The sequence below is a fragment of the Talpa occidentalis genome, unplaced genomic scaffold (assembly GCF_014898055.3).
Source record: "Talpa occidentalis isolate TD23 unplaced genomic scaffold, MPIMG_talOcc4v2.1 talOcc4.14, whole genome shotgun sequence".
NCBI classification, from domain to species: Eukaryota; Metazoa; Chordata; class Mammalia; order Eulipotyphla; family Talpidae; genus Talpa; species Talpa occidentalis.
The window spans coordinates 35,780,062-35,806,288 of record NW_023601433.1 but is presented as its reverse complement, the minus strand read 5'-3'; the positions used below and the strand labels follow the sequence as shown (position 1 = coordinate 35,806,288).

The 26,227-nt window shown below is 37.4% G+C and overlaps 1 protein-coding gene across 11 annotated transcripts in view; it reads left to right on the top strand.

Moving 5' to 3' along the window:
* Positions 1 to 26,227, top strand: part of AKT3 (AKT serine/threonine kinase 3) — a 330,364-nt gene that overhangs the window by 302,825 nt on the left and 1,312 nt on the right. For 9 of the 11 annotated variants that reach the window (XM_054694944.1, XM_054694942.1, XM_054694941.1 and 6 more), the window contains one exon: positions 15,061 to 15,163. In XM_054694944.1, coding sequence (XP_054550919.1) covers positions 15,061 to 15,163 — 103 coding nt within the window. Of the gene's footprint in view, positions 1 to 2,052; positions 2,207 to 15,060; positions 15,164 to 21,934; positions 25,487 to 26,227 lie in introns of those variants that run through there. The other 2 variants (XR_008551764.1, XM_037510301.2) reach the window with 2 other exon arrangements.

Here is a 26,227-nt window from a genome sequence, read left to right as displayed (position 1 = left end):
CAGAACAGGCAGACAGACTGAAGACACTGCTGAGGGGAGCAGCGGGCAAGGCAGGAGAGATCTGCCGCGCCATGTGGGTTGCTCCCTGGCCGACTGGGAGTCGAACCCGCGCTGCAGAGGCTGCGGACAGCTTCACAGCGCAGTGTTCAACCCGCTGCGCCACCGGGGAGGCCCTGAATTGCTTTTTTGATCTATGTTTCATTTCTTTTCATTCTTATTTGTTTTACTTCCTTTACTGACTTTTGAATTTTTCTTGTTAATCTAGTGCCTATAGGTGTAAAGTTGGGGTTTTCACTTCCTTTTCTCATTTCCTGAGGGTAGCTGTGGATTGCTATAAATTCCCTTTCAGTATCACTTTCGCTGCATCCTACAGGTTCTGAAAACTCATGTCTTCGTTTTCATTTGTCTATAAGCATTTTGTTATTTCTCCTTTGCTTTTCTTGTTGACCTGACCCAATATTTAATCCCCATGTATTTGTGTTTTTTCCCTCTTTGTTTTGATTGATTTCTAGTTTCATACCAAAACAATGTTTGATAAGATTCCAGTTTTTGAGATTATTTTGTGCCCTAACATATCATCTGTCTTTGAGAATGTGCCATTTGCAGTGAAGAATAGCATGTTTTGTGTGGAATGCTCTGTAAATATAAATTAAATTGTTCATCTAATTTGTCATTTAATGCCTGTGTTTCCTTGTTGATTTTCTGTTTGAATGAACTGTTCATTGCCATAAGTAGGGTGTCAATGTCCCTTACTATTATTGTGTTTCTCTCAATGTTTTCTTTTAGGTCTTGTCAAAATTTGCTTGAAATATTTTGTTGCTCCTGTGTTGTATACATAGATATTAATAAGTGCTTTATATTCTGCCTGTATTGATTCCTTTATCATTCTACAATGTCACTTTGTGTCTCTTGCTGCCTTTTTTGGCTAGAAATTTTTTTGTCTGCTGTAAGTATAGTGATCCCTGTGGTTCTTTTTCCAATGGCTTTGAGTACCAGTTTTCAACCCTTCCGTTTAAGCTTGTGTTTTTCTATTTCTTTTTTTTTTTTTAATACAAGAGCTGGGGTATAGGCCAGACGCAAGGGAGGGTGAGAGGACTCACCAGAAACAGAGCGGGGAACAGAACAGGTGACTGATGAAATACATTGCTGAGGGGAGCAGCAGGAGAGATAGGAGAGGTCTGCTTGCCATGTGGGTAGCTCCGAGGCCAGCGGGGAATGGAACTGGCGCTGCAAAGGCTGCGGACAGCTTCACAGCACTGCGCTCTACCGCCTGCGCCACCAGGGAGACCCCAAGACTGTGTTTTTCTTTGCAGCTTATTGGAGTTTCTTGTAGACAATGTGTAGTTAGGTTTTATTGTTTAACTTCCTTCCTTTTATGCTCTTTTGCTGACCCTAGCTTGATTTTTGGGTGGCACTACAGAGACAAGTGACACCAGACAGACTTTAGCAGAGTTAGAAATTGTTAGTGGATCTGGCACCATCATAGGAGGAGGAAGAAGACCCTAGAGGTCGCACTGTGCCTTGTTTTCTTTCTTGTTCACCAGATAATAATAAATGACTTTTAATGGAATATATAGCCCATTTTCATTTTCAAATGTTACCTTTTAATTTGTTTTTCATTATTCTATTTTTCTTGTTTCTTGGCTGCCTTTTTTTACTTTATTGTATATTTTTATGATTCCATTTTATCTCAGCTGTTGTTTTGTTAGCTACACATATTTGTTTTATTGTTTTAAGGTTGTTTCTAGATTTATCTTACAAATGTGTAATTTATCAGTTTATCTTCAATTGCTTTTATAACCACATCAATTTCAACAGTGTATGTGTCTTTCCTTTTCTACTTTTATACAGTCATTTTCATACATTTACTTTATTTGTGTTATAAATATCACAATAAATGGCAAGTAAGTTTTTATTTACACATCTGTATTTTAATATGAATGAAAATGCTAAATATTTACTACTAGTTCTCTTGTTATAAATCCACATTTTTTTATGTAGCTCCATTCTTGTAAGTGACATTTTTCGTTTTGTTTTATTTTTCTTTTTTAGTCTTAATGGCTCATTTGCTGTGCTTCTAAGAAATGACCTCTTGTGCTTGGAAATTTTCTTGGAAAAAAGAATGTGTTTGAATGAAATAATAGATTGGAATTGATGCTGTTGTGACATTACAGAAGGGAGAACCAATGTGAAGGGAAAAGGAAAGGTGTGGTGTGTAAAATACAGAAATTGCTGGGGAAAACCAGCAATTCCTAGTGGACAGAGAATAAATGCAAACATGTTAAAGAAGTTATCTGATACAGTTTCTTGAAAATTTGTTTTATGATAGTTTGATCCACCTATTTATTCGACTTAGAAATCCTAAGGTAGGGAATACGAGATTATCTTTATCAAGTTTTGTTGACATAGACTTTAAGGTCAAATGTCCAGAAAAGAGAATCACATTACAAGGCTCCTACAGACTACATTGAAGCAGAAAAGAGGCAATGAGAAAGGAAAAATTGTGAATTACATAGATACTATCAAGAAATGAGAATTAGTAATCTAGTCTGGCAATGCTGGGGATATGGGGGAAATTATAGCTGGTTTGGTAATATTTAATTCTAATTATTCAGGACTAGAAATACATCTGGAAGTGAAAGCAGGGAATGGGTATGTGAAAATTCAGCAAAATTAGAATTATGAGAATGGAAATCCTCTATAATGAGGAGAAGGATGAGAAAGAATTTGCAAAAAGAAAGAGAGTGGGAGGAATGGAGAGAAGGAAGGCATGAAAACATCAAGAATTAGGATTGAGTGTTGATTATTGATGCGTATTGGAAAATAGTCATAGTCAGGAATGGAAGCTGATTTGAAGGAACATCTTTATATGGTGTATCAAAATCCTTTGTGAAGTATGCTAAAGCTGCAGTGGCAATTTTCTTTTTTTAATATTTGTGCATACAAGAACAGTGCAGGCTAGAGGTGCAGGAGTGTGGAGGATTCACCAGAGACAGAGCGGGGAACAGAACAGGTGGACTGACCTAAGTACACTACTAAGGGAGCAGTGGGCAAGGCAGGAGAGGTCTGCTATGCCATGTGGGTAGCTCCCTGACTGGCCGGGATCAAACTTGTGCTGCAGAGGCTGCACATAGACTCAAAGTGCTGTGCTTAACCCCTTGAGCTACCAGGGAGGCCCCTGCAGTGGCGTTTTTCTGACTGAATCATCATTTTCTGTTTAGCGTGAAGAGTTTAGTGATTAAAAGCCATTGTGCAAATATTAGCGATTATTAAGTGAAGCAAGACAAATATGGCATGAACACTTCTAAGTTGCTTCACACTGATATTATCTTTATCAATCCTAATCACATTTTTATACTTTGTTAAAAGAAGAACTTCAAGTATCTACCAAACATTCTGATATTTTAACATTAAAATTACTCTCTTCCTCATGAGGCATGAGGATAAACACAGACAACTGTCAAAAGCCAGCATTAGTTACAGTATGAAATGCAGACAGTTTAAGAGCTAAAACCCTTAAATTTGGTCAAAAACAAAATACATGTTCCTTGCGAGAATCTCCCCTAAAACAAATTACACAAAAAAGTAGGGGACAATGGCAAGATTAATAGAAGGGTAATAGTCAAGTGTTAAAAAAAAAAGAGTAAATGGAGACAACAATAATTATTTAGGGCTAAGTAGATTTCAATACATGAACATTAAATGTGAAAAGTCATTTTCGGTATAATCCTCAATTAAAAAGTAAGACTTTTGCACCATATGGCAGATCTAAATGCACAAAACAAACACAATTAGAAATGCCAGGAGAGCTGATAGAAATACAATTTCTTGAAAATTTTGGTTCAGGCATTTCAGAAGGAATTTCTCATCCTGGCACCTGCAAGAAACAGGTCACCTGGATGTGACAGATCCTGGAACAGAAGAATGGGCCATTAAATGGGAAGAAAGTAAGCCTCCTGGAAGAAGATGGCAGACAGAATGGATCCTTGAATCACTGATTCCCTTCTGAATACTGAGGATAGGTGCTCAGAGGGAGCAGCCACATCTACAGTGGAACTGGAGAAGTGGAGACCAGTGTATCAGCCAGGGCTATCCAAAAGGGAAGGGAAGCCTGAGAAACAGTAAATCAGGAACTGTACCATTCACTGGAAGGGCTATTATCCCTTCCTCAATGGCTCCCCCCAGCCTGTGAAGAAGTCATCATTTGCTGTGAGTGCATAGCCTGTTCCGCAGTTCAACAAAAGATACTGTGTTGACCAGAAACTGGGCTTGGCAGTGGAGAAAACCACAGGGTCATTTCTGGCATGGTCTTCGGGCTCTCAGGAGTGTTGGTGATCACTCTGGGGAGCCCAAGAAGACACTTAACCCTCCTCCCCCAACTCACAGGTCTCCAGTGTATACTCCCAGGGAGAACACAAGAGGCCGCAGTAAACTTGGTCTGCTTATTACGCTTGTTCAGGGCCACCACAGGGCATACAGCACTTGTAGATTTTTGTGCACAGGCTTCTAGACCACAAGCTTCCTGGAGCCTGTGGGCATGCCCACCACTGCCCCTCTCCACCCATGTATGACTTCTGACTCGTGCTCCGCAAGGAAACTGTAAACACTGGCATGTGTCTTGCTCTATTGCAGGGGAAAGCTCAGTGCTGCCAGGCATAGCACATGCATGGACATTTCTGCAGGAGGCATCCTTGTATCCACTTTTGTCCCAATGCCACATTGTTTTTAATACTATCACTTTATAGTAAAATCAGATAATATGATTACTCCATTTTTCTTTTTTTCTAAATTATTTTAATGTTCTAGCATATTAACTATATTGGTTTATTCTCATTTGTTTTATTGGTGTCGCAAGTTTACCACATTGTTCGTGTTTTAGAAGTATGAGATCCCGTTCAGGTGTCGTTACTGCACCACACCTACCACCAAACCACCATAGGCCATTGTGCTCCCTCCCTTCCACCTACCCCTCTGGTAGCCTGAGTTCTGTAGTCAACTTTCTAGGTTTTGCCTGTTGGTTTGGCTTTATCTGACCCTTGGTTTCTCTAAATTCCCCATATAAGTGACACCATTCAGTGTTTGTCTTTCTCCTTCTGATGTACTTTTCTTACATAATTCCCTGAGCTTCTTCCATGTTGCTACAAATAGCAAGAGTTTTTCACTTTCGATAGCTGAGTAATAAGTCTATTGTGTATATTTATACCACATCTTCCTGATCCACTCATATTTGAGCACTTAGGTTTTATTCCATAGCTTGACTACTGTAAATAGTGCTGAAATTAACATGAAAGTACACGTTTCCCTTTGAATTAGTGTTTTTGGTTTCTTCACATAGTTACCTAGGAGTGGAATTGTTGGGTCCTATGGCAGATCCATTTTTAATCTTTTGAGAAACATTCATACATTTTTTTCCATTGGGGCTGGACCAATCTACACTCCTACCCAGTGTAGAAGGTTCCTTTTTCTCCACATCCTTGCCAGCACCTTGTTTCAAGTCTTCTTTTTACTGGCCATTCTCACAGGTGCCAGGTGGTATCTCATTGTAGTTTTGGTTTGCATTTCCCTGACAATAAATGTTGTTTTTTTTTAAGATTTATTTATTTTTATACAAGAGCTGGGGTACAGGCTAGAGGTGCAGGAGGGTGAGAGGATTCACCAGAGAGCAGGGAGCAGAACAGGCAGATGACAGAAATACACTGATGAGGGGAGCAGTGGGCGTGACAGGAGAGGTCTGTGGCACCATGTGGGATTCTCCCTGGCCAGCCAGGATCAAACCCACACTGCCAAGGCTACAGACAGCTTCACATCACGGCGCTCAACTGGCTGCGCCACTGGAGAGGCCCCCTGACAATAAATGTTGATAGATATTTTAGATGCCCGTTGGCTGTCTATGTCCTCTTTGGAAAAGTGCCTACTTAGCTCATCTGACCATTTTTTGATTGGGTTATTTCTTTTTGTTGAGCTCTGTCATTTTGTTGTAGGTCTTGGATACCAAAATCTTGTCAGATGTATTCTCTTGTTCATATATTCTCTTGTTCAATATATTCTTGCAAATATATTCTCTTCTTCTCTTGGTTTAAGAGACAGTTTCTTTAATTCTTTAGAAGCGTTTCAATATCATGTAGTCCCAATTGTTTTCTTGTTTTCCTTGCTGCTGGAGATCAATCCACAAAGACACCTCTGAATCCTATGTCATGGAGTGTTTTGCCTGTTTTCTTCTATATATTTTGTGGTTTCTGGTCTGACATCCAAGTCTTTTATCCATTTTTAGTTGATAATTTGTGTGTGAAGTGAAAGAGTTGTCTAATTTCATTCTTTTGCATGCAATTGTGTACAGTTTACCCAAGATCATTTATTGAGGCTTTCCTTGTCCCAGTATATATTCTTGGCACCTTTCTCATAGGTTAACTGACTATATAGGTGTGGGTTTATTTCTGGATTCTCAATTCTATTCCATTGATTTGTTTCTGTTCTTGCTCTAGAAACCATGCGGTTGCAATTTTTATAGCTTTGTAGTATAGTTTGAAGTCTGGAAGTATGATTCTTCAATTCTTTATCTTTTTTGTTAGGATTGTTTTGGTTCTTCAGGGTCTTTTGTGTTTCCATATGAATTCCATTAGTTTTTATTCTGTTTCTCTGAATAATACTATTGAAACTTTCATAGATATTGCATTGAAACTTTATATAGCTTTGGGTAGGATGACCATTTTGACAACATTAATTTTTCCTACCCATGTGTCTTCTGTTTATTTGAACAATATCTTACAGTGTTCAGTCCATCTCCTTCTTTTAAAAATTTAATCCTAAATATTAACTTTTTTGTTGTTAAAAATTCTTTTCTGAGTCATTGTTTTTGTATAGGAAGGCAACTGATTTCTGTATCCTAATTTTGTAACTTGCCAGTTTACTGAACTGATTCATTGTTTGAATTGGTTGTTCAGTGGCATCTTCAGGATTTTCTATGTGTATTATTATGTTGTCTGGAAATAACGATACATTTACTTCTTTCACTGGTGGTGAAAGTGAACAGTCTTGTCTTGTGCCAGATCTAATTGGAAAATATTTTAGTTTTTCACCACTGAGAATGATGTTATCTGTGGGCTTTCATTATGTTGAGCTATGTTCCATTTATTCACAGTTGTTTAAGGGTTTTCATCATAGATATTGACATTTATCAATGTTTGTTTGGAATCTGTTGGTATAATCGTATGGTGTTTTGCTTCCTTTTATTGATGTGGTGAATTACATTTATGGTTTTCAGATGTTAAACCATTCTTGTGTCCCTGGAATAAATCTCACTTTGTTGTGTTGTATAATCCTTGTAATGCATTGTTTGATTGGATTTGCTAAGATTTTGCTTAGGATTTTTGCAACCTGTTCATTGGGGAAATCACTCTGTGATTTTCTTTTTTGTGTGTTGTCTTTGGTTTTGATATTAGAGTAATGTTGGCCTCATAAAGTATGTTTGAGAAAATTCCCTCTGTCTCAGTTGTTTGAAAGATTTTGAGTGGGATAGGTATTAGCTTCTCTTTGAAGATTGAGTAGAACTCACATGTGAAGCTGTCTGGTCCTAGACTTATGTTTTTTGTGAGAGTTTCGATAAATGTTTCATTTTACTTTCTTGTGATTGATCTGTCAGGTTTTCTATTTCAGTCTTGGATCTTATATAATGCTAAGAATTTGTCCGTTTTTTTCTAGCTCATTATACCTACCAGCATATAAGTGGTGATAGTAATCTCATTTTTCTTTAAGTTTCTTTGATGTCTTTTGTAACTTTGCCCTTTTTGTTTCTTAGAATATTTGAGTTTTATCCATTTTTTTGTGAGCCTTGTTAAGAGTTTTGTTTTATTTTTTCAAAGAACCAACTTTTGTTTTCAACAAGCCTTTGAACTGTCATTTTGACTTCTATTTCATTAATATCTGCACTCATTTTTATTATTTCTTTTCTTCTATCAGCCTTTGCTTTTATTCTCTTTATAGTTGCCTGTGATAAGAGATGAGATTATTTATTTGAGTCCATTCTTGTTTCTTCATGTGTGCCTATATTGTTGTTTACGTCCCTCTTTATACTGCTTTTGCTGTGTATGCTGAATTCTCAAAGGTTGTGTTCCCATTATCATTTGTCTCAAGGTATTTTTTATTTCTTCTTTGGTTTCCTCATTTACTCATAGTCAATCAGTTGATTCCTAGTTTAATACCTTTATAGTCAGAGGAGATGCTTGATATGACTTGGCAATCTTCTTGAATTTGTTGATACTTGTCTTGTAACTCAATATGTGGCCAATCCTTGGGAATGTCCCAAATGCACTTGAGACAAATATGAATTCAGTTTTAGAGCTGGTACAATGCCCTATATGTGTATAAGAGTGACACATCTGTCAACACTTTGTTCTTACTTGTCTTTTGGATAATAGTAATTCTGATTGGTGTGAAGTAATAATTCATTGTGGTTTTGATTTGTATTTCCTTAATAAGTGATGATGAACATCTTTTCACGGGCTTGTTATTAGCAATTTGTATGTCTTCTTTGGAGACATATCTATTTATATGCTCTGCCCATTTTTTATTATGTTGTTTGTTTGTTGTTGTTGAGTTGTATGCATTGCTTATATATTTGGGATGTCCAGCCCTTACTGGATACATGGTTTACAGTTAGCTTCTCCAATTCAATAGGTTCCTATTTTGGCAATGTTTGATTGACTGATTGATTGATTGATTGATTTTGCTGTGCAGAAACTTTTCTTGTTGCTTTTGTTACCCTTGTCATTGGATTCAAAACTACAAAAAATAAGGTTGTTGAACAACTTACCACTGATTCCTTGTATTTCTTCTATTTTATGATTTCAGGTCTTACATCAAGCCTCTAATCTATTTTGAATTAATTGTTTTGTGTGTTATGAGATAGTGCTCTTCTTTTATTCTTTTGCATGTACTTTCCAACTTTTACCAACACCATTTATTGAAGAAACTTTCCCTTCTCCATTCCCTTCGCCAATTTACACATGAATTATATGTGTAGCGAATTATATGTGTCATGAATTATATATTGTCCCTATGTGTAGGTTTATTGCTGGGCTCTCAATTTTGATCATTGATCTGTATGTCTATTAATTTCCATTTCTCTGCTTAGATTTCTTACCTCTTTATTCATTAAGTGGATATTTTATTTCATATCATTGATCACAGTTTTGAAAGTTAATTTACAACCCTCATTTACTAATTCCAAAATCCAAGTCATCTCAGCATCATTCTCCATTGACTCTTTTTTGGCCATTTCTTCATTTTCTGTTCAGACATTTTTTAATTTATTCTGGACACTGCAATTAATAAATAGTAGTTCTTATGAATTGTTAGATTGCAACAACAAAAAATGTGTTGTCAGTTTATCGTGGCTAGAATCAAACAACAATTAAAATTTTAGGTTAGTTTATTTAGACTTTTTCAGGGGGTATGGCATCTACCCTGTGAATGCATTGTTCAGGAGTCAGTCCAAGCGTCTGTGCCTATTCCAAATTATATCCTTTAGTTCTTCATGGCAGAAAGACTAAAGGTTTCTAATTTAGATTTTACCTTTGCATGATATAGGCTGGGCCCACTTTTGACTAAAAGTCACAAAAATTAGATGTTCATCCAGTGCCATTCTCATTTACTGTCCAGCTGCCCTTTGGTCGATACTTACTTCCAGTTGCTACTGGAACCTTCAGATTTATCCATAGTTTCTAGTTTTTCATATTTTTGCAATTCATTATTATCTATAGGAGGGTTGATCCAATTGGAATTGCTTGGCTATTAACAGGAGCACAACTTGGCAATTTGTTCTTGATAATGTATTACTGCATGCCAAATATGACTAAATTATCTGAAATTCTCTGTTCCTTTGTTCCTACAGGAGAACAAAGAAATGAGATTTTGAGTATATTTCAGTGCATATAATTATAATTAAATTTTATAATTAAAATATTTCTTTTCTTTTGGTGACATGGTGATGTTTTCTGTTTATGCAATGAAGTATGCCACAAACTCTTATCTATACAACATTCTAAAGAGTTTGTATATATGGAAGAGTTTATTTAAGCTCTATGAATTGCCAGTGAATGCTGTAGTTAAGAGTTCAGTGCATTCTAACAAGGCAATTCAAGATTATTCCCTTCCTCATTTGTCCAAGGTCTCTTTAACAAACTCAAACTATTTTAGGAAATGTGTCATTTTCATTGATTTTTGATGTTGAACAGTCATCAAGGCTGAAAGACCAAAGAATCTTGTATGAATATTTTCCAGTGTTTAGTCACAACTATTTTCTGTTCACATACTTTGTGTCAAGCGTATGCTGGGCAGATATATAAGATCCCTATCCTCAAGTCACCCACAATTTACTAGAGGAGACAGATAAAGAGACAGTTTATGTTTCTGTGTAATCAGTGCCGTGTTTCAAAAATAATAGTATTTTCAAGGATACCTAAAGTGAAGCCTACATTTGGGTGTTGGTTTAAAATTAGTTGGAATTTTATTCACATGATTTTTTTAAAGATTTATTTATTTATACAAGAACTGGGGTACAGATCAGAGGCGTGGGAGGGTGAGAAAATTCACCAGAGACAGAGCAGGGAGCAGAACAGGAAGATGGACCAAAGACACTGCTGTTAGGAGCAGCAGGCGAGGCAGGAGAGGTATGCCATATGTGGGTATCTCCCTGGCCAGCGAGGAATCAAACCCGTGCTGCAGAGGCTGCAGTCAGCTTCACAGTGAGGCGCTCAATCCGCTGTGCCACCAGGGAGGCCCTCACATGATATTTTGGGTAACTGACTAATATGAAAATTTGAGTTCTCAGTGTTATGTTAAAGTGAGGCAATAGGATTAGATTCATAAGATTATTTTTAATTCAGTATTGTTCCAGAGGTTCTGTCTAGTGAGATAAGGCTAAATAAATAAATAAATAAATTGCATAGGCTGGAAAGAAAGAAGTAAACACATCTAATTGTGGACAGCACAGTTATCTGTGTAGAAAATCATATGAGATCATAATGCTACTAACATTTATCCCCTGGGTTAATTGATAAGTAAATATGCAAAAAATGGCAAGATATAAAAAGAGTTCTAATTTTTCACAACAGCAATACAATCAAAAATGAAAATTAATAAAAATACATTAGCAACAGAAATATAAACTACTTAGGGATACTTTTGACAAATGATTTGAAAGACCTATATACTGAAAGTTAAAAAGAGAGAGAAATTAAAAAAAAAACTAAACAATGAAGAGATATACTGAGTTTATGATTAAATAACAGTACTATCAAAGTGATATATAAATACTGCACAATCCTAATCAAGATATTTTTTAAGATTTATTTTTTATTTATTTATGCATACAAGAACTGGAGTGTAGGCCAGAGGTGTGGTAGGGGTGAGAGGATTCACCAAAGACAGAGTGGGGAGCAGAACTGGCAGATCTACTGAACTACACTGCTGAGGGGAGCAGTAGGCAAGACAGGAGAGGTTTGCTGCGCCATGTGGCTCAGCTCCCTGGCTGGGAATTGAACTCACGCTGCAGCGGCGATAGTATGACAGCACTGAGACTTAACCCCTAAACTGTCAGGGAGGCCCTATAATTAAGGTTCTTGAAGATTATTTTGTAGAAATTGTTAGGTTGATTCTAAAATTCACATGCAGTGCAATAGTCAAATAGCCAAAACAACAGAATAGCCAGAATAGCCAAAACAACAACTTAGACAAAAAAAAAAAAAAATGTGAGAGGTCCACACTACCCTTCAAGACTTATTGTAATCAAGCTTATTGTGAACAAATAACATCTTTATTTTCCCATAAAGACTGGTTGAGATCAATGCAACAGAATAGAAAATCTGGAAATAGGACCCACGTGTGATATGGTTAATTAACTTTCAAAGTGCAGAGATAGTTCAGTTAAACAAATGGTGCTAAAATAATTGAACAGCATTTAAAAAAAATTTACAAGACACACAAAATTAACTCGAAATGGATCATAATCCTAAATGTAAGGTCTTTATAAGAAAACAAAGGATAAAAGCTTTGTGTCATTAGATTAATAAGCAAAGAATTCTTAGATAAAGCATATCTGTTAAAAAAAAACTGTCATATCAAAATTCAGAATGTCTTTTCTTCAAAAAGCACTGTTAGGAGAAGCAAAGGGAAAAATCACAAAATGCAAAAATATTTGCAAATCGCAAATCTGAAAAGGAAATAGAGTATACGAAAACTCTAAAATTAATGACAAAAAAAGGGCAAATATTTGAACTGACACTTCACCAAAGAAATAAATTTGTAAGCTAAGATCATTATAGTACATATTAATCATTTGGAAAATATAAATTAAAACCATTGTGAAATAGCACCACACATTAGAATGTCTAATATTGAAAAGACTGATCAAATCAATGTTGGCAAGAATGTGATACTATGAAACCTGTTGGTAGTAATATAAAACAATGCAGCTACTTTCTGCTTGTAGTGGTTTCTTACATTTAAATGTACAGTTACACTATGTCCTAGCCATTCTACTCCTTCATATTTGTGCAAAATAAATCATTTCCAAGCAGAGACTTGGACATAAGGATTCCTAGCAGCTTTATTTGTAATTAACCTCAACTGGAAGCAACCCAAATATCACCAACTGAAGGAATGAACAAACTGTGGTATTGTTGTGATGGAGTATTAGACAGTGGTAAAATGGATAACTTCTTGCAATAACAGGGATAACTGTCAGAATAATCATGCTAAATGAAAAAAAAACAAAAGACAAAGAATATGTACCATGCAATTCATTTACATAAGACTCTAGAAAATACAAATCTATCATGGCAGAAAGCATGTGAGTCACCGCCTACAGGGGGATTGGAGAAAGGGCATGATCACATGGTGTTTTTAGAAAACTAAGTGGACGTGAGTGAGGGACACATTCATCATCTTGACTGTGGTGATAATTTCGTGATTGTCTACATTTGTCAAGACAGAAAATTGTACACTTATGGCATGTGCAATTTATTGTATGTCAGTCATATCTCAATAAAACTGTTCTTACATTGCAGTTGTCCTCAGGAAATTTAGGTTTTATTGGAGAAAAGTAGATAATAAGCAAATGCACATATATTTTGCATGTGTGTATGTAGGTATGTATAGTTGTCAGCTACTGAAATGTCTTAAAGAAAAATGAAGTGTGAAGATAAGAAATAGGGAGGGTGACTGAGCGAGGAGATCAAGTAAGGCTTTTGTAATATTGTGATATTTGAACAGAACCTATTTTAATCCCCCTTGTAATCTTTTCAAAACTATTTTCAGATCTGTTTCAGTTTTTTAAAGTTACAAGTGGCTATTCTCATCTAAAAAGATAGCAGCTTTCTCCCTAACTTGAAGGTAGATTTTAAGTTTTTGCCATACGAAGGAAACAGATGGGAAGGGTGGGCAGAGATAAGCAAAACCTACTCCACATGCTCAACAGAAGCCCAATTCTGCTAAAAGAATTTCTAGTGACAAATTATTTGATTGGAACAATGAAGACTAGTTTTTGAATATTGAATGGTGAGTCAGAAAGAAGGTCATAACCAGAATCACTACCCCTGAGTTCCTGCCAGTTAGAGGCAGTTACCCTCAGTTTTCTGAAGGGAAAACTGAAAATATTCCATTCTCTCACAGTTAGTGTTTTCCTTATGTCCATGTGTGTGATGCTGGTGTAAAGAATGCACTTGTGTTCAAATGGAAGAGGGAAGTTTTTCCTCAGTTGAGTGAACTGTTTGCTTATGTCCACTACCGTACAGCAACTAGAAAGAAACATGTTTCATCACTGCTGTAGGTTTCTTCTCAACAGCAGCAGAGGAACTTGTTTCAAGTGGGATTAAAGGTACTGAGAGAGGAGCAATGGTATTCCGTAACAGCTGTCACTAGCTGACAATTGAAACCTGAATTTGGTTCCATCCCCAAAAGAGTGCTTGCTACTATATAGACACTTTAAAATAGCTGCATATTGAGGGCAAACAGAAAGAACTATAAAAAGGAAAGAAATTAAAAGTGCCCTCTATCATGTGCCATAATCTGAAATATGATCCTTTGTTATGAAAACATATTTTAATTCTGGTCATCCCTGGTTTTATAAGTTATACTCTGTCTAGCTAATAATTTCCATATTTTACTTTATTAACATAAACTTGGTGTAAGAGAAAGAAAGTACATTGATCAGAAAACAAATGTGTATTTCTGTGTAAAAACTTTATTAAATAAACTAATTTTATCTAAAGCAGCATATCCTGTTCTGAATGGTGCTCCTCAGGACACATACTCTGACTCCAGGCCCTGGGACTGACTTCTTACTGTTAGAAAGAAACAGGCCAGAGCCCCTTCCTCTCTCCTGTTGCCTTCAGCAACCCAAGGCTCCACCTCCCCTCATGTTTGCTGTAGGTCTGATAAAATGAGTTCAGGTCTGTCAGTCTGGAAGCAATTACTCTTAGCCTTTTTGGAGTCTTGACCGCCTTTAAGGACTAATGAAAACTATGGACAAAATATTTATGTATAACTTCCAGAACTGCTAAGAACTTTTGTTCCAGAACAGGGACAAACATTAATGCCCATCTCAAGTAATTCAGAGTTAAAGGTGACACAAGTAATTCAGTACAAAGGTGACACTCTGTCTGTGACCTCGAAAATTATGTTATTATGTTATTCAACGAGGTAGTAGGAATAGAGGTAAACGGAAGCCAACAAAGTTTTGCTTTTGTTGCATTAAAAAGAGCTTGCATTTTGTATATGTATGTTTTTATTGGGAAAGCAATTAGGATACTCCTTCAGCATCCTTGTCCTGTTCTATGGTTCTTGCTTGTTCTGCTTTATGTAATCCTTCAAATTTTAACAGAACAACCAAGTACCCACTGTTGTACATTTAGACTGCTAACTAGGAAGCAAATCTACTCTACACAGTGACTCAACAGTCATCTTTTACTCTGTTTATTTAGTTATTTATTCTCTAATATTGTCTGAGAAATTTATTTTCCTAAATTGAGATATGCTAACAGTGTTTCGTTTTTCTTCTTACAGCTTATACCTCCTTTTAAGCCTCAAGTAACATCTGAAACAGATACTAGATATTTTGATGAAGAATTTACAGCTCAAACTATTACAATAACACCACCTGAAAAATGTAAGTAAATCTTGAAGTCAATAACATTCCAATATCATAGAAGAAAATAGTCATTTTTTTATTGGCTATTTTCAAGCTCAAATTCCACAGTGTTGTATTCCATTCCTCTCAAGAATGTGGAGTTCCCAAAATGAAAACACCAGAAGACAGGTAGCTAAAAAAAAAAAGCCTTTCTGGGTAGGAAGAATAATTTATAGGAAAACTGTAGACTGAGAATTATATGCTGGATTATAGACTCATTAGTCCTTTTTTACTGTTCTCAAATAGATTCTTTTGACATCAGCTGAAAATTCTGAAATAGAGACCTGCTATGTTTCCCAACATCTCATTCAAATACCACCTTCAGAATTTTGCTAATTCTGGTCTCCTACTCACTTAATAGTTTTTAAATTCACATTAAATTGAGTCAGTCTTTTACTTAGCTTTGTCTTAAGTAATATCTGTGAAGGCACAGTTCAGTTTGCTAGTAATTTTTTGATACACATAAAGTGCTTACTTTTAACATTCATGCATCACTTAAAATCTTTCCACATATGCTAAGGTGTGCCTTACATGTTGGTAAATACCCTCAATAGATGAACTTTAATGAAAAAAAGATTATCAAATAGAACTTATAAATACTCATATACTGGCAACATTAGGTTTGGAATGTATCTGTCATCATTAGCTTAGGAATGACAATAAAACTGAGTTGCAGGAACATAACTTGAACAAATAAAAGTCTTACCAAGTTGCACACTTTTCACTCAAAGTAATATATTAGTTTTTCTCTCCTTTTCTTTCATATGCTTTCCCACATTTCCTTTCCTCTCTTTATTTTTAAAAGGCATATTTGTGGACAGCATAGTGTACATTCAGTGTCCATGAGGGGGAAGATGGAAGTGCTATTCCAACTCTGGATACAGTCACTGATTATAGCATGAAAGACAAAGTCGGCGTCATTATGCTGAGTCTGTTTAGCCTGGGGCCCCTGGATGACATCAAGTGATTGTGAACACCCTGAGATTAAATACACAATTATGTATGCTTCATGTACTTTTCTTTCTTTAGACTTAAAAGTAGTTAAAAACATTTTAACTTTCATTTTATAAAGGAAGAAATTAAAACCCAGAGAGAAATTGAGCTTCCTGAATTTCCACAGTTAGTTTCAGCCAGAGGCAGGAACAGCATCACCAGCTGGTCTGTGCCCAGTTTAAGTTGCAAAGCACAGTGTGTTGAAGAGCTGCTTACAGCATATCACCGGTCATGGGTCTATGGACTTCCACTCCGTCCAGTGTGCCATTGCTAGAATCTTAGAAATGCTGAGAATCAAAGGTAATGTTAGAAAGTTGTGGGTAACTAGCTAAGGACTGACTGAGTAGAAACAGTGGACACAGGCCTCGGCCTACTTTCCCCTGACCCCGGCATGGACTATGGCAATATATAAAAATGACAGGCAACACTAGGAACGTATTGGGTAAATTCCGTGAATACTTCGCACCATGAAGCATTTATTTGCTAGGACTCATCACTTGGATAGAATCTCAAGTGTAATCAAATCACCTTCTTCCCCTGGTGGGTTCCCATTGCAGTCTCAGCCCAGACTTTTCACACTGGCTTACACAGCCCTGTTGGATTCATGTTCCATCCATTTCTTTGACTTTATATGTTTCAGCCACACCTTGACCTACCTTTCTTCACTATATCTTGGGACGTGTGCATGTACTGTTCTGTCTGCCTGAAGTGCTCTTTTCCCAGCTATTTTCATGAAGACCTACTTCTTTAGATCTCAGCTCACATGTCACTTCATCAGAGCATGACTGTTCTTCAGCTTCCCAATCTGAAGATGAGTCTAAAGCCCGTCAGATACCCTTCCTACTGCAGCCTAGTTCTCTACACTGACACCTTTACTTGTTGATATTCTTCTAGTTAATTTGCTTATTTCTTTGTTTACTGTCAGTTTTTCCAACTAGAATTCCGTGGCCTTGAGAGGAAGGATCTGATTTGTTTTGTTCACTACTAACCCCAGCTCCTAACTAGGTGCTTTGCCCAGCATAGGTATTCAGTAAAGATGTGTTATATGAAAGAATAAACAAGTTATGCCAGTGGCCTACTAGTTTCAGGACTAGAAGGATCCAAATTCTTAACAGATTGTACTGTTGCTTGTTAGGGTTTGTCTTGACACCCGCAAGATCCACAGTGGGTGCTGGGAGAGGAAGGTCCTGACATGTCTGTTCTCAGCCTCAGCAGCAACCTCTTTGAGTGTGTCCTTTTTTTTTTTAAGATTTATTTATTTATTCATATAAGCACTGGGTACAGTCAGAAGCGAGGGAGGGTGAGAGGATTCACCAGAGCCAGAGTGGGGAATAGAACAGGCAGACGGACAAAATACACTGCTGAGGGGGGCAGTGGGTGCAGCAGGAGAGGTCTTTCTCGCCATGTGGGACCCTTGCAGGTGGGCAGGGATTGAACCAGCGCTGTAGAGGCTATGGGCAGCTTCGCAGCCCAGTGCTCAACCACTGCACAACCAGGGGAGGCCCAAGAGTGTCCTTTCTTAAATAGAGCTTTGGCATTTGTGGAATCTTCATTAGGACAATTAAATATGTTATTTTGGAAGTCAAAGAAATACTTAAGATCCTTAAATGCAAAGTCATGTTTGCATATTTTGCTTCAGAAAATTAACAGTTTAAAAAAAATCCAAAATGGACTTGAGAAAAGCCCTGGGTTCAGGCTACTCTGTCCTCTAGAACAAGACTTGGTAACCTCTAGGAATCCTGTCTTTTCCCTGCTGTGTGCCTGAGAAACCATCTCTTTAGGAAAGGAAAGGCACCTATAGTTCTCCAAGCTTAAATAATCCTATTTTTAATTTTAAGCACCTGATTAACCAGTGTATACAGATCTTTGTTCTGTGACCAACTACTCTAAGAGTAATGACAGGCTCAGTACAGTAAATACTTAGCAAAAAAAAAAAAAAAAAAAATAGACATGAAAGGAGGGATGTACGGAAGCGACTAACTGAAATATGATGCAAGGATTTGATTATCAATAAGTTTAATTAAAAGCCTTTAAATATATACCTCATTAGCCATCAGATCTGTTTTCATGACTTCAAAATCTCACCTGTCAAGAACCAGAATCTCTTCCCGGTTAATCTTTCCTGCTTCATCCCTAACTCCAGACTCACATGGTAGATGTCATGATAAGATTATGTTATTAATAAGCATTTATTGTTCTCAAATGAGATTGAATGTTAAAAGGTATTTCAAGTCACCCAACAGTTTCTAGATTATAATCCAAATCTAGTGTTTCAACTCCTTTATCAAGAATATAAAAAAGGTAGAATATCATGACATGTTACATTTCATCACTACTAGTTCACTAATAGTGGCTCTCTTGTTGAGAGAAAAATATGTTTTCTGATATGTGTAGCTCTGTGTAAGCCCAGCAACCCACTGTCTTTAAGTCTGTAGGGGCACATACATTTTAGTAACTTCCTAGGTGAGTGTCAGGACCCACTTACAATTTCAGCCTGTGAAAGTCTGGCTTTTTTGGGCATCAGAATTTGAATGTGACCGTTCTTTGGTGCTGGGCTCTGGACAGCCCAGAGTGTCAGTCCAGCATTATCATCTGTCTAACAGGGCACGCCAGGAGGACACTGTAGACTTGTCTCCTGACTTGCTGAACTTGGGTGTCTGGAGAGGAACATGAGTGGAAGAGCTCAGCAAGTGGGCCATGGCCTAGCTCGCCACCCACAGCCTGTCCTCTGTGTCCAGCCTAGCACTCTCTGTAGTGTCAGGGCCTCTGGGCTCTCATGTGAGTTGTGTTTGTATCAGTAATTGTGAACTGCAGCTCCTGTGTTCTTCCAGGGCACAAGGGCTGTGTTTTGAATGTAAATGTCTGTGTATATATCCTAGATTCCTTTAAAAGGCAGGTCAAAAGAGAAATGTGATTATATTTAACATAGTCTTTTCTTTTTGCAGCTTTGAATAGTGTTGCTGATGAGAAACCACCACAGCTCTCTTGCTACTAAAGCAAAGAGATTTTGTTCATGAAAGTTCACAGCAATATAGTTAGCAATTGTCTTCCCACTTGCCACCTTGATTGTGTAAAACAGAATGGAGTTTTGTTTTTTTTTTTTAGAACAAATCGACAGTTAAAAAGACAAAATGTTCCTTTTCTACAAACAGCTGCAGTAACATGGTGTTAATTAATTGAACAGATTTTGGAATGTGTTGTCTTGTATTATATCCATTAATGGTCCTCTGCCTCCATTGTATAGAAAAAGATGATTTCTTTGAGATCTAGTAGCTTTTACTGCCATATAATTACATTTGTCAAATGTTCTATGAAAAGTAAACAACTAATGCTTCTTGCAGGGATGATGCTGCTTCCGTGGATGTAGAATTGATAGTTCTGTTTTCTTTTCCAGATGTGTATTTTGTTTTGTTTTTTAGTGTAGTTCAAGTTGATGATCATCATTCCCTATGACCGCCTTTCAGACCAGGAACCTATTTACATCCATCGACTGGGTGTGACAAGCTCTGACTTAGGCAGCTAAGTGCCAGTGGTCACCACCTCTCACTTCATCACCCACAGCCCTACCTACTTTGCAGCACAGGGGGCCCTGGGAAGCCCCTTTCCCTGTCCCAGAACCTCTCTAGGCTCTTGGCTTATCTTGTATCCATGATCAGACACTTGCCCTCCCTGTTACCAGACATGAAAGAATAGGAGGAGCAGGACAGATACCATGGTTTTGAAAGGCTATCAAGGAGTGGGACCCTCCCTTGGTTATCTGTGAGATTTAGATTTTTTTTATATTCAAAAATGTGATGAATTTTTTGTTGAAGTGATGGAATGAAGGCTCTCTTTTAATTCTCAACTGACATGCAGGCTCATGGCAGTAGATGCTCCTTAGAAAAAAAACCCTATCACACCTTTTGAGAGCCCAACTGACTTGGGCTCCATGCCTAACCAGCCTGGCCAAGGCCTGATGTGGCCCAGAAAGCCAAGGTGGCTGCTGCCTGCCTGTGGCTGAGGCTGCACAAGCACCGGCTTCCCACATGTGCTGTCCAGGGCTTTTTGCGCATTTGCTGTGCAGAGACACATTCAGCAAAACAAAGCTGTTAGTGGGAAAAGCTGTTTCTTTCAATTGTGATTGGCACATGTCTGAAACTGAACAATAAGATTTCAGCTGCCTTTTCTCTTAGTAAGTTTTTATACTCTGTGATTCAACAACAGATAAGCAATCCACTGCACCTAGCATCTTCAGCTTACCTGAAAATACTGCAGAAGATATTTGATCTGTGGTTTCTTAGGTACCAAACTAGTATTTTATAATGAAACAGAGATTTCCCCAAACCTCGGTACTATCTAGAAATGTTGACTTTTTACAAGGTCTATTTGCAAAGGGATGGAAGCCCTTGGAGTTCAGTGGTTTGCCCAGAGTAGGAAGTCACACATGCTTCTTGATAGACTTATTCCCACCTAATACAATAATATTTTCTTAAGTATACTTGAGGCTATGAATTTTGGTTAGCAACTTGTTCTCATGTTTGGCTGTATTAAAAACAGAATACCAAAAAGAAGGAAAGTTAGAAAAGTTAGAAAGTTAGAAAAGTCTTTGTAGTGTGACAGGGCCCAGCACACGTTACAGTGGAATCTGACTTGTGTTCTTTCTCATATTACATGAAATTGGTGCTCTCTTCACAAGCTGGAAAATTAAGGGAATTGGTAGCATGCTTACTGTATGTGACGTAACGGGATTACTTCTCTTGAATAAAAGGAGGGTGGGTATTTGACTTATTTTACAGTAGGATCACTTACAATCACAGGCATTTCAAGTTGAGCAGGAGGGATTTAATGGGATATCTCCCCCCACACAGGAAGGCCGGAGGGCACACGTGCTATATGCTCAGAGCCCAGAGCAGATGGGAGAGTCTTTGTGGACTGAGGGTCGAGCACCAAACCACATATAAGAAAGAACATCTGGCAGTGCAGGATTTTAGTCATTAGAGCTGTTACGGGGAGATTTTGGGTGATGATTTGTAATTTTTTAAATACAGTAAAAAGGAAAGATGAATGGGAAGAACAGCGTAAGTGGAAGCAGCCTCTCCCCATGCCTTTCAAGTGTCTTCTCCCTATTTGTCCTTGATGAAGCTAGTATTTATGTGCTAACATCTTTCTGCCTTTTTTTTTTTTTTTTTTTTTGGTGTTATTCTTTTTTTCTACTGTAAAATTTTATTTGAGGAAAATTGGGAGTGGTGAGTTAAGGCAGATACTAGATAATAATGAATGTAGAATCTTAAAGCTATTATCAGGGACTGAAATGGACTAGAATCACATGCAGCTTTATTTTGCAATCACACCTAAAGTACTATGAAGAAAAATACAGGCATTTGAAGATATTTAATAATGAGTTCCAGATAGACACTTTGGGTGCCTTAGGATTCATACTTCTGCAATTTTGACATGAAAGTTTCATGAAATTAAAGGTTACTGAAGATTGCTCCTTCTTATTTAAAAAAAAAAAACAAAACTTGTCTTCCATAGTATTTTTTCACATTATTGAGGGTTGAAACACTAACGTCTTGAAGGAGGTTTGATAGTATCATTTCTTCAAAGATCATGTGTTTGAAATGAGATGATATCTTTCAAGTATGTAGTATTGATAAACAAATTTCTGGAAGCTGTTGCCTCTATTGATCTTATTATGTCTCAAATTAGACATATACTGACTGCAATAATGTTGCAGAATATAAATGTAAAACTAAAATAGCTATTTCCTGCCCACAGATGATGAGGATGGTATGGACTGCATGGACAATGAGAGACGACCGCACTTCCCTCAATTTTCCTACTCTGCAAGTGGACGAGAATAAGTCTCTTTCATTCTGCTACTTCACTGTCATCTTAGATTTATTACTGAAAATGATCCCTGGACATCACAGCAGTCCTAGCTCTTACAAATAGCAGGAGCACCTTCAGACATCCCAGACCAATCAAAGGTCTTCACCCCTGGCCATCTTTCACCCACAAGAGAACACACATATACACAAATACACTTGACTTTTTTGTTTTTGCATGAAATTGTATCTCAGTCTAAGGTCTCATGCTGTTGCTGCTACTGTCTTACAATTATAGCAACTTTAAGAGGTAATTTTACAATCTTTGGAAGTCATGAGCCTGCCCTGTTCATTTGTGCACCTATTGTCATCTTTTATCTTTAGTTTTTCTTTTTCCCTAACAGTGAAGGCTAAATGGGAAACACTGATTCTAGGTACACTTTTTAACTTTCTAGAAGATAAATCAAAAACTAATTAGACTAAGAAGATTTAGTTTAATATTCAGAACAAGCAATTGTGGGAGGGTGGTGATGTGCATATGCAAAATGTCAGTGAAGTTTATCAGATCAATGCACAAAGTAGGTGTAAGTTGCTAAGATCTGGCTGGAATTCATTAGGGAGCATTCCAGAGAAGGACTGAACAACCGTCAAGATATAGAGGGGTTTAAATTCCTGTTGGATACTTCAGGGGAAGCCCTGTATTTACATGGACATCCAGATTTCAAGGCAGTTGTGGGCAACTGCACATTATTCTACCAAGGAGGAGGCGTGTGCACAGCAGAGTCAAGGTCACTTACCGAGTCTTCTGATACAATTTGCACCAGAGAGCATTTTTTCCCCTGTGCTTGGAAACCTTTCCCCTTCTTGATATTTATCACCTCTGATGGCTGAAGAATGTAGACAGGTTTAATGGTCCTGCTTTTCACCAAAATGTGTGCACCAAGGTAAACAGGTGTTTGCCTTCGTTTTAATTTTTTACTTTCATTTTACGTGAATTAGCTTTTTCTCAGCTGTTAAAACTTTGAATGTCCTTTTATGATTTTGTTTATATTGCAGTAGTATTTATTTTTTAGTGATAAGGATTGTATGTCATGTTAGCAAATGCATCTCCAACTTACATAAAATAGACTTACTGCAGTTTATTTGACCCATGTGCAAGGAATGTACATGCTGATAAGAATCATGCACTTTTTCTCCTGTGTGATAAGTTTTTGATGAGGCTCTGAAATTGTACTTACTTGTTAGAATTTGGCTTTGGGAGAAGAGATGCTAATGCATCGTTTAACCCCTTGGTGCTAAAAATTAGAAAATCCCCAACTATCCATGCCAAGGGGTTAATGCAACAAGTGGATGTTGATGTTTGCTCATTTGAGAATTGAAATATTTGACCACCTGGCAAGATAAGGTAGAGAAGAAAACTGAGACCTGAGTGATGATAAAAAATGATCTTTACTTGACAAAATGAACCCATCTTGAGTATTTATGAAGTAGGCAGTAAAGGATAAGAACCTGGTGTGTTTATTCTGATCATGGTACATTTATCACTGAATTAAGCCATCAGGGAAAAAAACAAAACATAAAAAGAACACCTCCAACTTTTCTTTTTCTGTATATACTCATGTCCCCAAATTCCAACATTTCTCACTTAAAGGGGACATGTATGCAAACCTCATCTTTCTCCTTCATTAATGATCTTCAGATTAAACCCTTTGGTGCTAGGAGCTGACATTTTCCAAAGCAGCCTATGAAGTCCAAGGAACTGGGGGCCCTTCTTGCAGCTAGCAGGAGGCCATCCCGCTCCTTGGAGTGATCATGGAAATGTATTTTAGTTAAACTATCTGACAGCTCCCAAATGGAAGACTACAGCATGATGTAGTATTATGATTGCATTGTATGAAAGAGCAAGTGACTTTCTAAGTAGGATGAATCCTATTCATATGCAGATGTCTTAGCCTCTTGATCTGGAAGTGTTGATTATAGATCTGAAACCACTGCTGGCGGTGGGGGGAACCACTGGAACTGCAGGGGGGTTAAAGGGCATTTTACTAAGGCAGCTAAGACATATTCAGACATAGATTTTATCCTAAGTTTTCATTATTTCTACCTAAGTGAAATTCATCCTTAGTATCAAATAGGAAGTTACAGTAAATGGTAATTCATTCTTATGCATCTAGCTTAACCTTTTTTTTTTTTTTTTCACTTGAAATTATGTTGACTGCTTCACTTTGACAAGAAAGTAGACTAGAAGGTATGTCCTGTAAGTTGTCTTGCATCCATTATATAAAAAAGAAGCAGGTGAGAGAAAGAGAAGGAAACTGAGACTGGCTGATGTTCAGAGTTTGTCCTTTTAGAGGGAAAGTGTGACAACATAACACTAAGCATACTGAAAGCCTTTGTTTTTTCTCTCAGATCTTAAAGTGATTTCCATAACCTTGGCCAAGGACACTTCCTAAAGATTAATGACAGCATTGACAGTGCCCCAGGCTGGCCACTCCTTACAGCTGGCTCTCAGTCCCCAGCCCATGCCCTGGGGTCCAGGGCTCAGTCACTTCTCCCTATCCTTTCTGTTAGCATCACACAAGGTGTTTTCTTGTCTTCAACTTTGAGAACCCCTTCCTTTCACTCCCAGATCAATCCATTGGTCTGGAGAATAATAGAAACAGAAATGTGTGTAAGAGATTGCTAAAACTTCCCTTGTTTCTGCCTATGGGGGTAATTTTCGATTCTGGCAGATGGGAAACCTGAAATCATTCTATCAGAATACAGTTTAGACATTGCGGACTCCATCCTGTTCTTTCGTGAAGTTTGCCCTCTTGTCATAATGCAGCCATCTTGAAGGAAACTGGCCATTTCTGCATGGATTTCTGGCAGGGTTGTGCACAGCTTACACTAATTACATAGCATTATTCCAGTATTTTTTTTCATTTCCCATATCTGATTTCTGGCTTCGTAAAGCTGACTGTTCTTGCAGGGGCCACTTGCTTCTCCTAGAGTACTCAAGTGAGGGCCTTCCTTCCTAACTGCAGGGTCTCTATATTACACCTCAGTGTCCACACTTTGCTGCTACTGTTTGTACTGTCTACAGTAGAATCTCCTTATCTTGCTCCTTGTAGTGCATTACAGGCAAGCATGAAATGTAAAGTATTTATTTAAATAAAAAGAAAACCTCTAAATTGGTAATTGAATTACCTCCCTGTAGCTTTATAGTTTGTGACATTTCTTGACCTTGCTAGTTCTTCATTAGATCTGCACAAGATCTAGTCATCTGGTTAAGGATTTTAAGCAGACGCAACTATGAACCCAAGAACTGTATTACTATTACTGTTGGTCATACTAAAACTGTTTATTTCCTTAAGTATATGACCCACAAGGATGTGAAATAACTAAAAGAAACTGTTTTTGTACACTGTACATCCTTAGTATTTTTACACGTATATGATAGGGATGCACATTATTTTCCTTCGTACAGACAGCTTAAATAAAGCACTATGTCAATCTGCTACTTCTCTGTTTATTGTTGTTGGATGTGGTTCTATAGTCTCAGAAAATTAAATATTATTCTTTTCTGGAAAAAAAAAAAAGATTTGTAATAGCTCCACCTGGTATTAACCTATCCTGTATAAAATGTGATAGAAAAAATATGTAAATTTCTTATATCTCCAAACACACACGGGATATTTTATTACTTTCAGTAAATGGCAACAGTGCAGTTGTCCAAACTTGGATGAAGGGCTACTTCCCAAGGGGATCCTGATTTCTTGGCACTGGGTTTAGAACAGATCTACTGTGAAGCTAGGGATAAAATAGAGCTCCTTAGAGATTTGTTTAAGACCCTAATAATCTTCACTCCAAATGGTTTGGACCCAGATTTCTTGAGGAGTGTAGCTCATCAGTAATGTCTTCCTGATAATGTGTTGCTCTGTACACTTCCTTTCTTAGAGTATATTTTTGAAACTTCATGGTAAATGAACAAACTTAGACATGGGTAATAGATGGGTAGGGTGGTTGGACTACAATCTGATTTACCTAGAATCATTTTGGATGGGGCCTTTTTCTGATTTTACCTCATAAACCTACTATTGTAGAAACTTGGCTTTGCTCCTATGGCTGAGCCAGATAGAGGAATGGCTTTGGGACCAAAGTTAGTCACGTATGTATGTGTCAGTCACATAGCCAAATTGAGGGCATTCTTACATTTGCTCTTTTCTCAAAACCACTGGGGTTGACAGATCCAGGAGGCTAA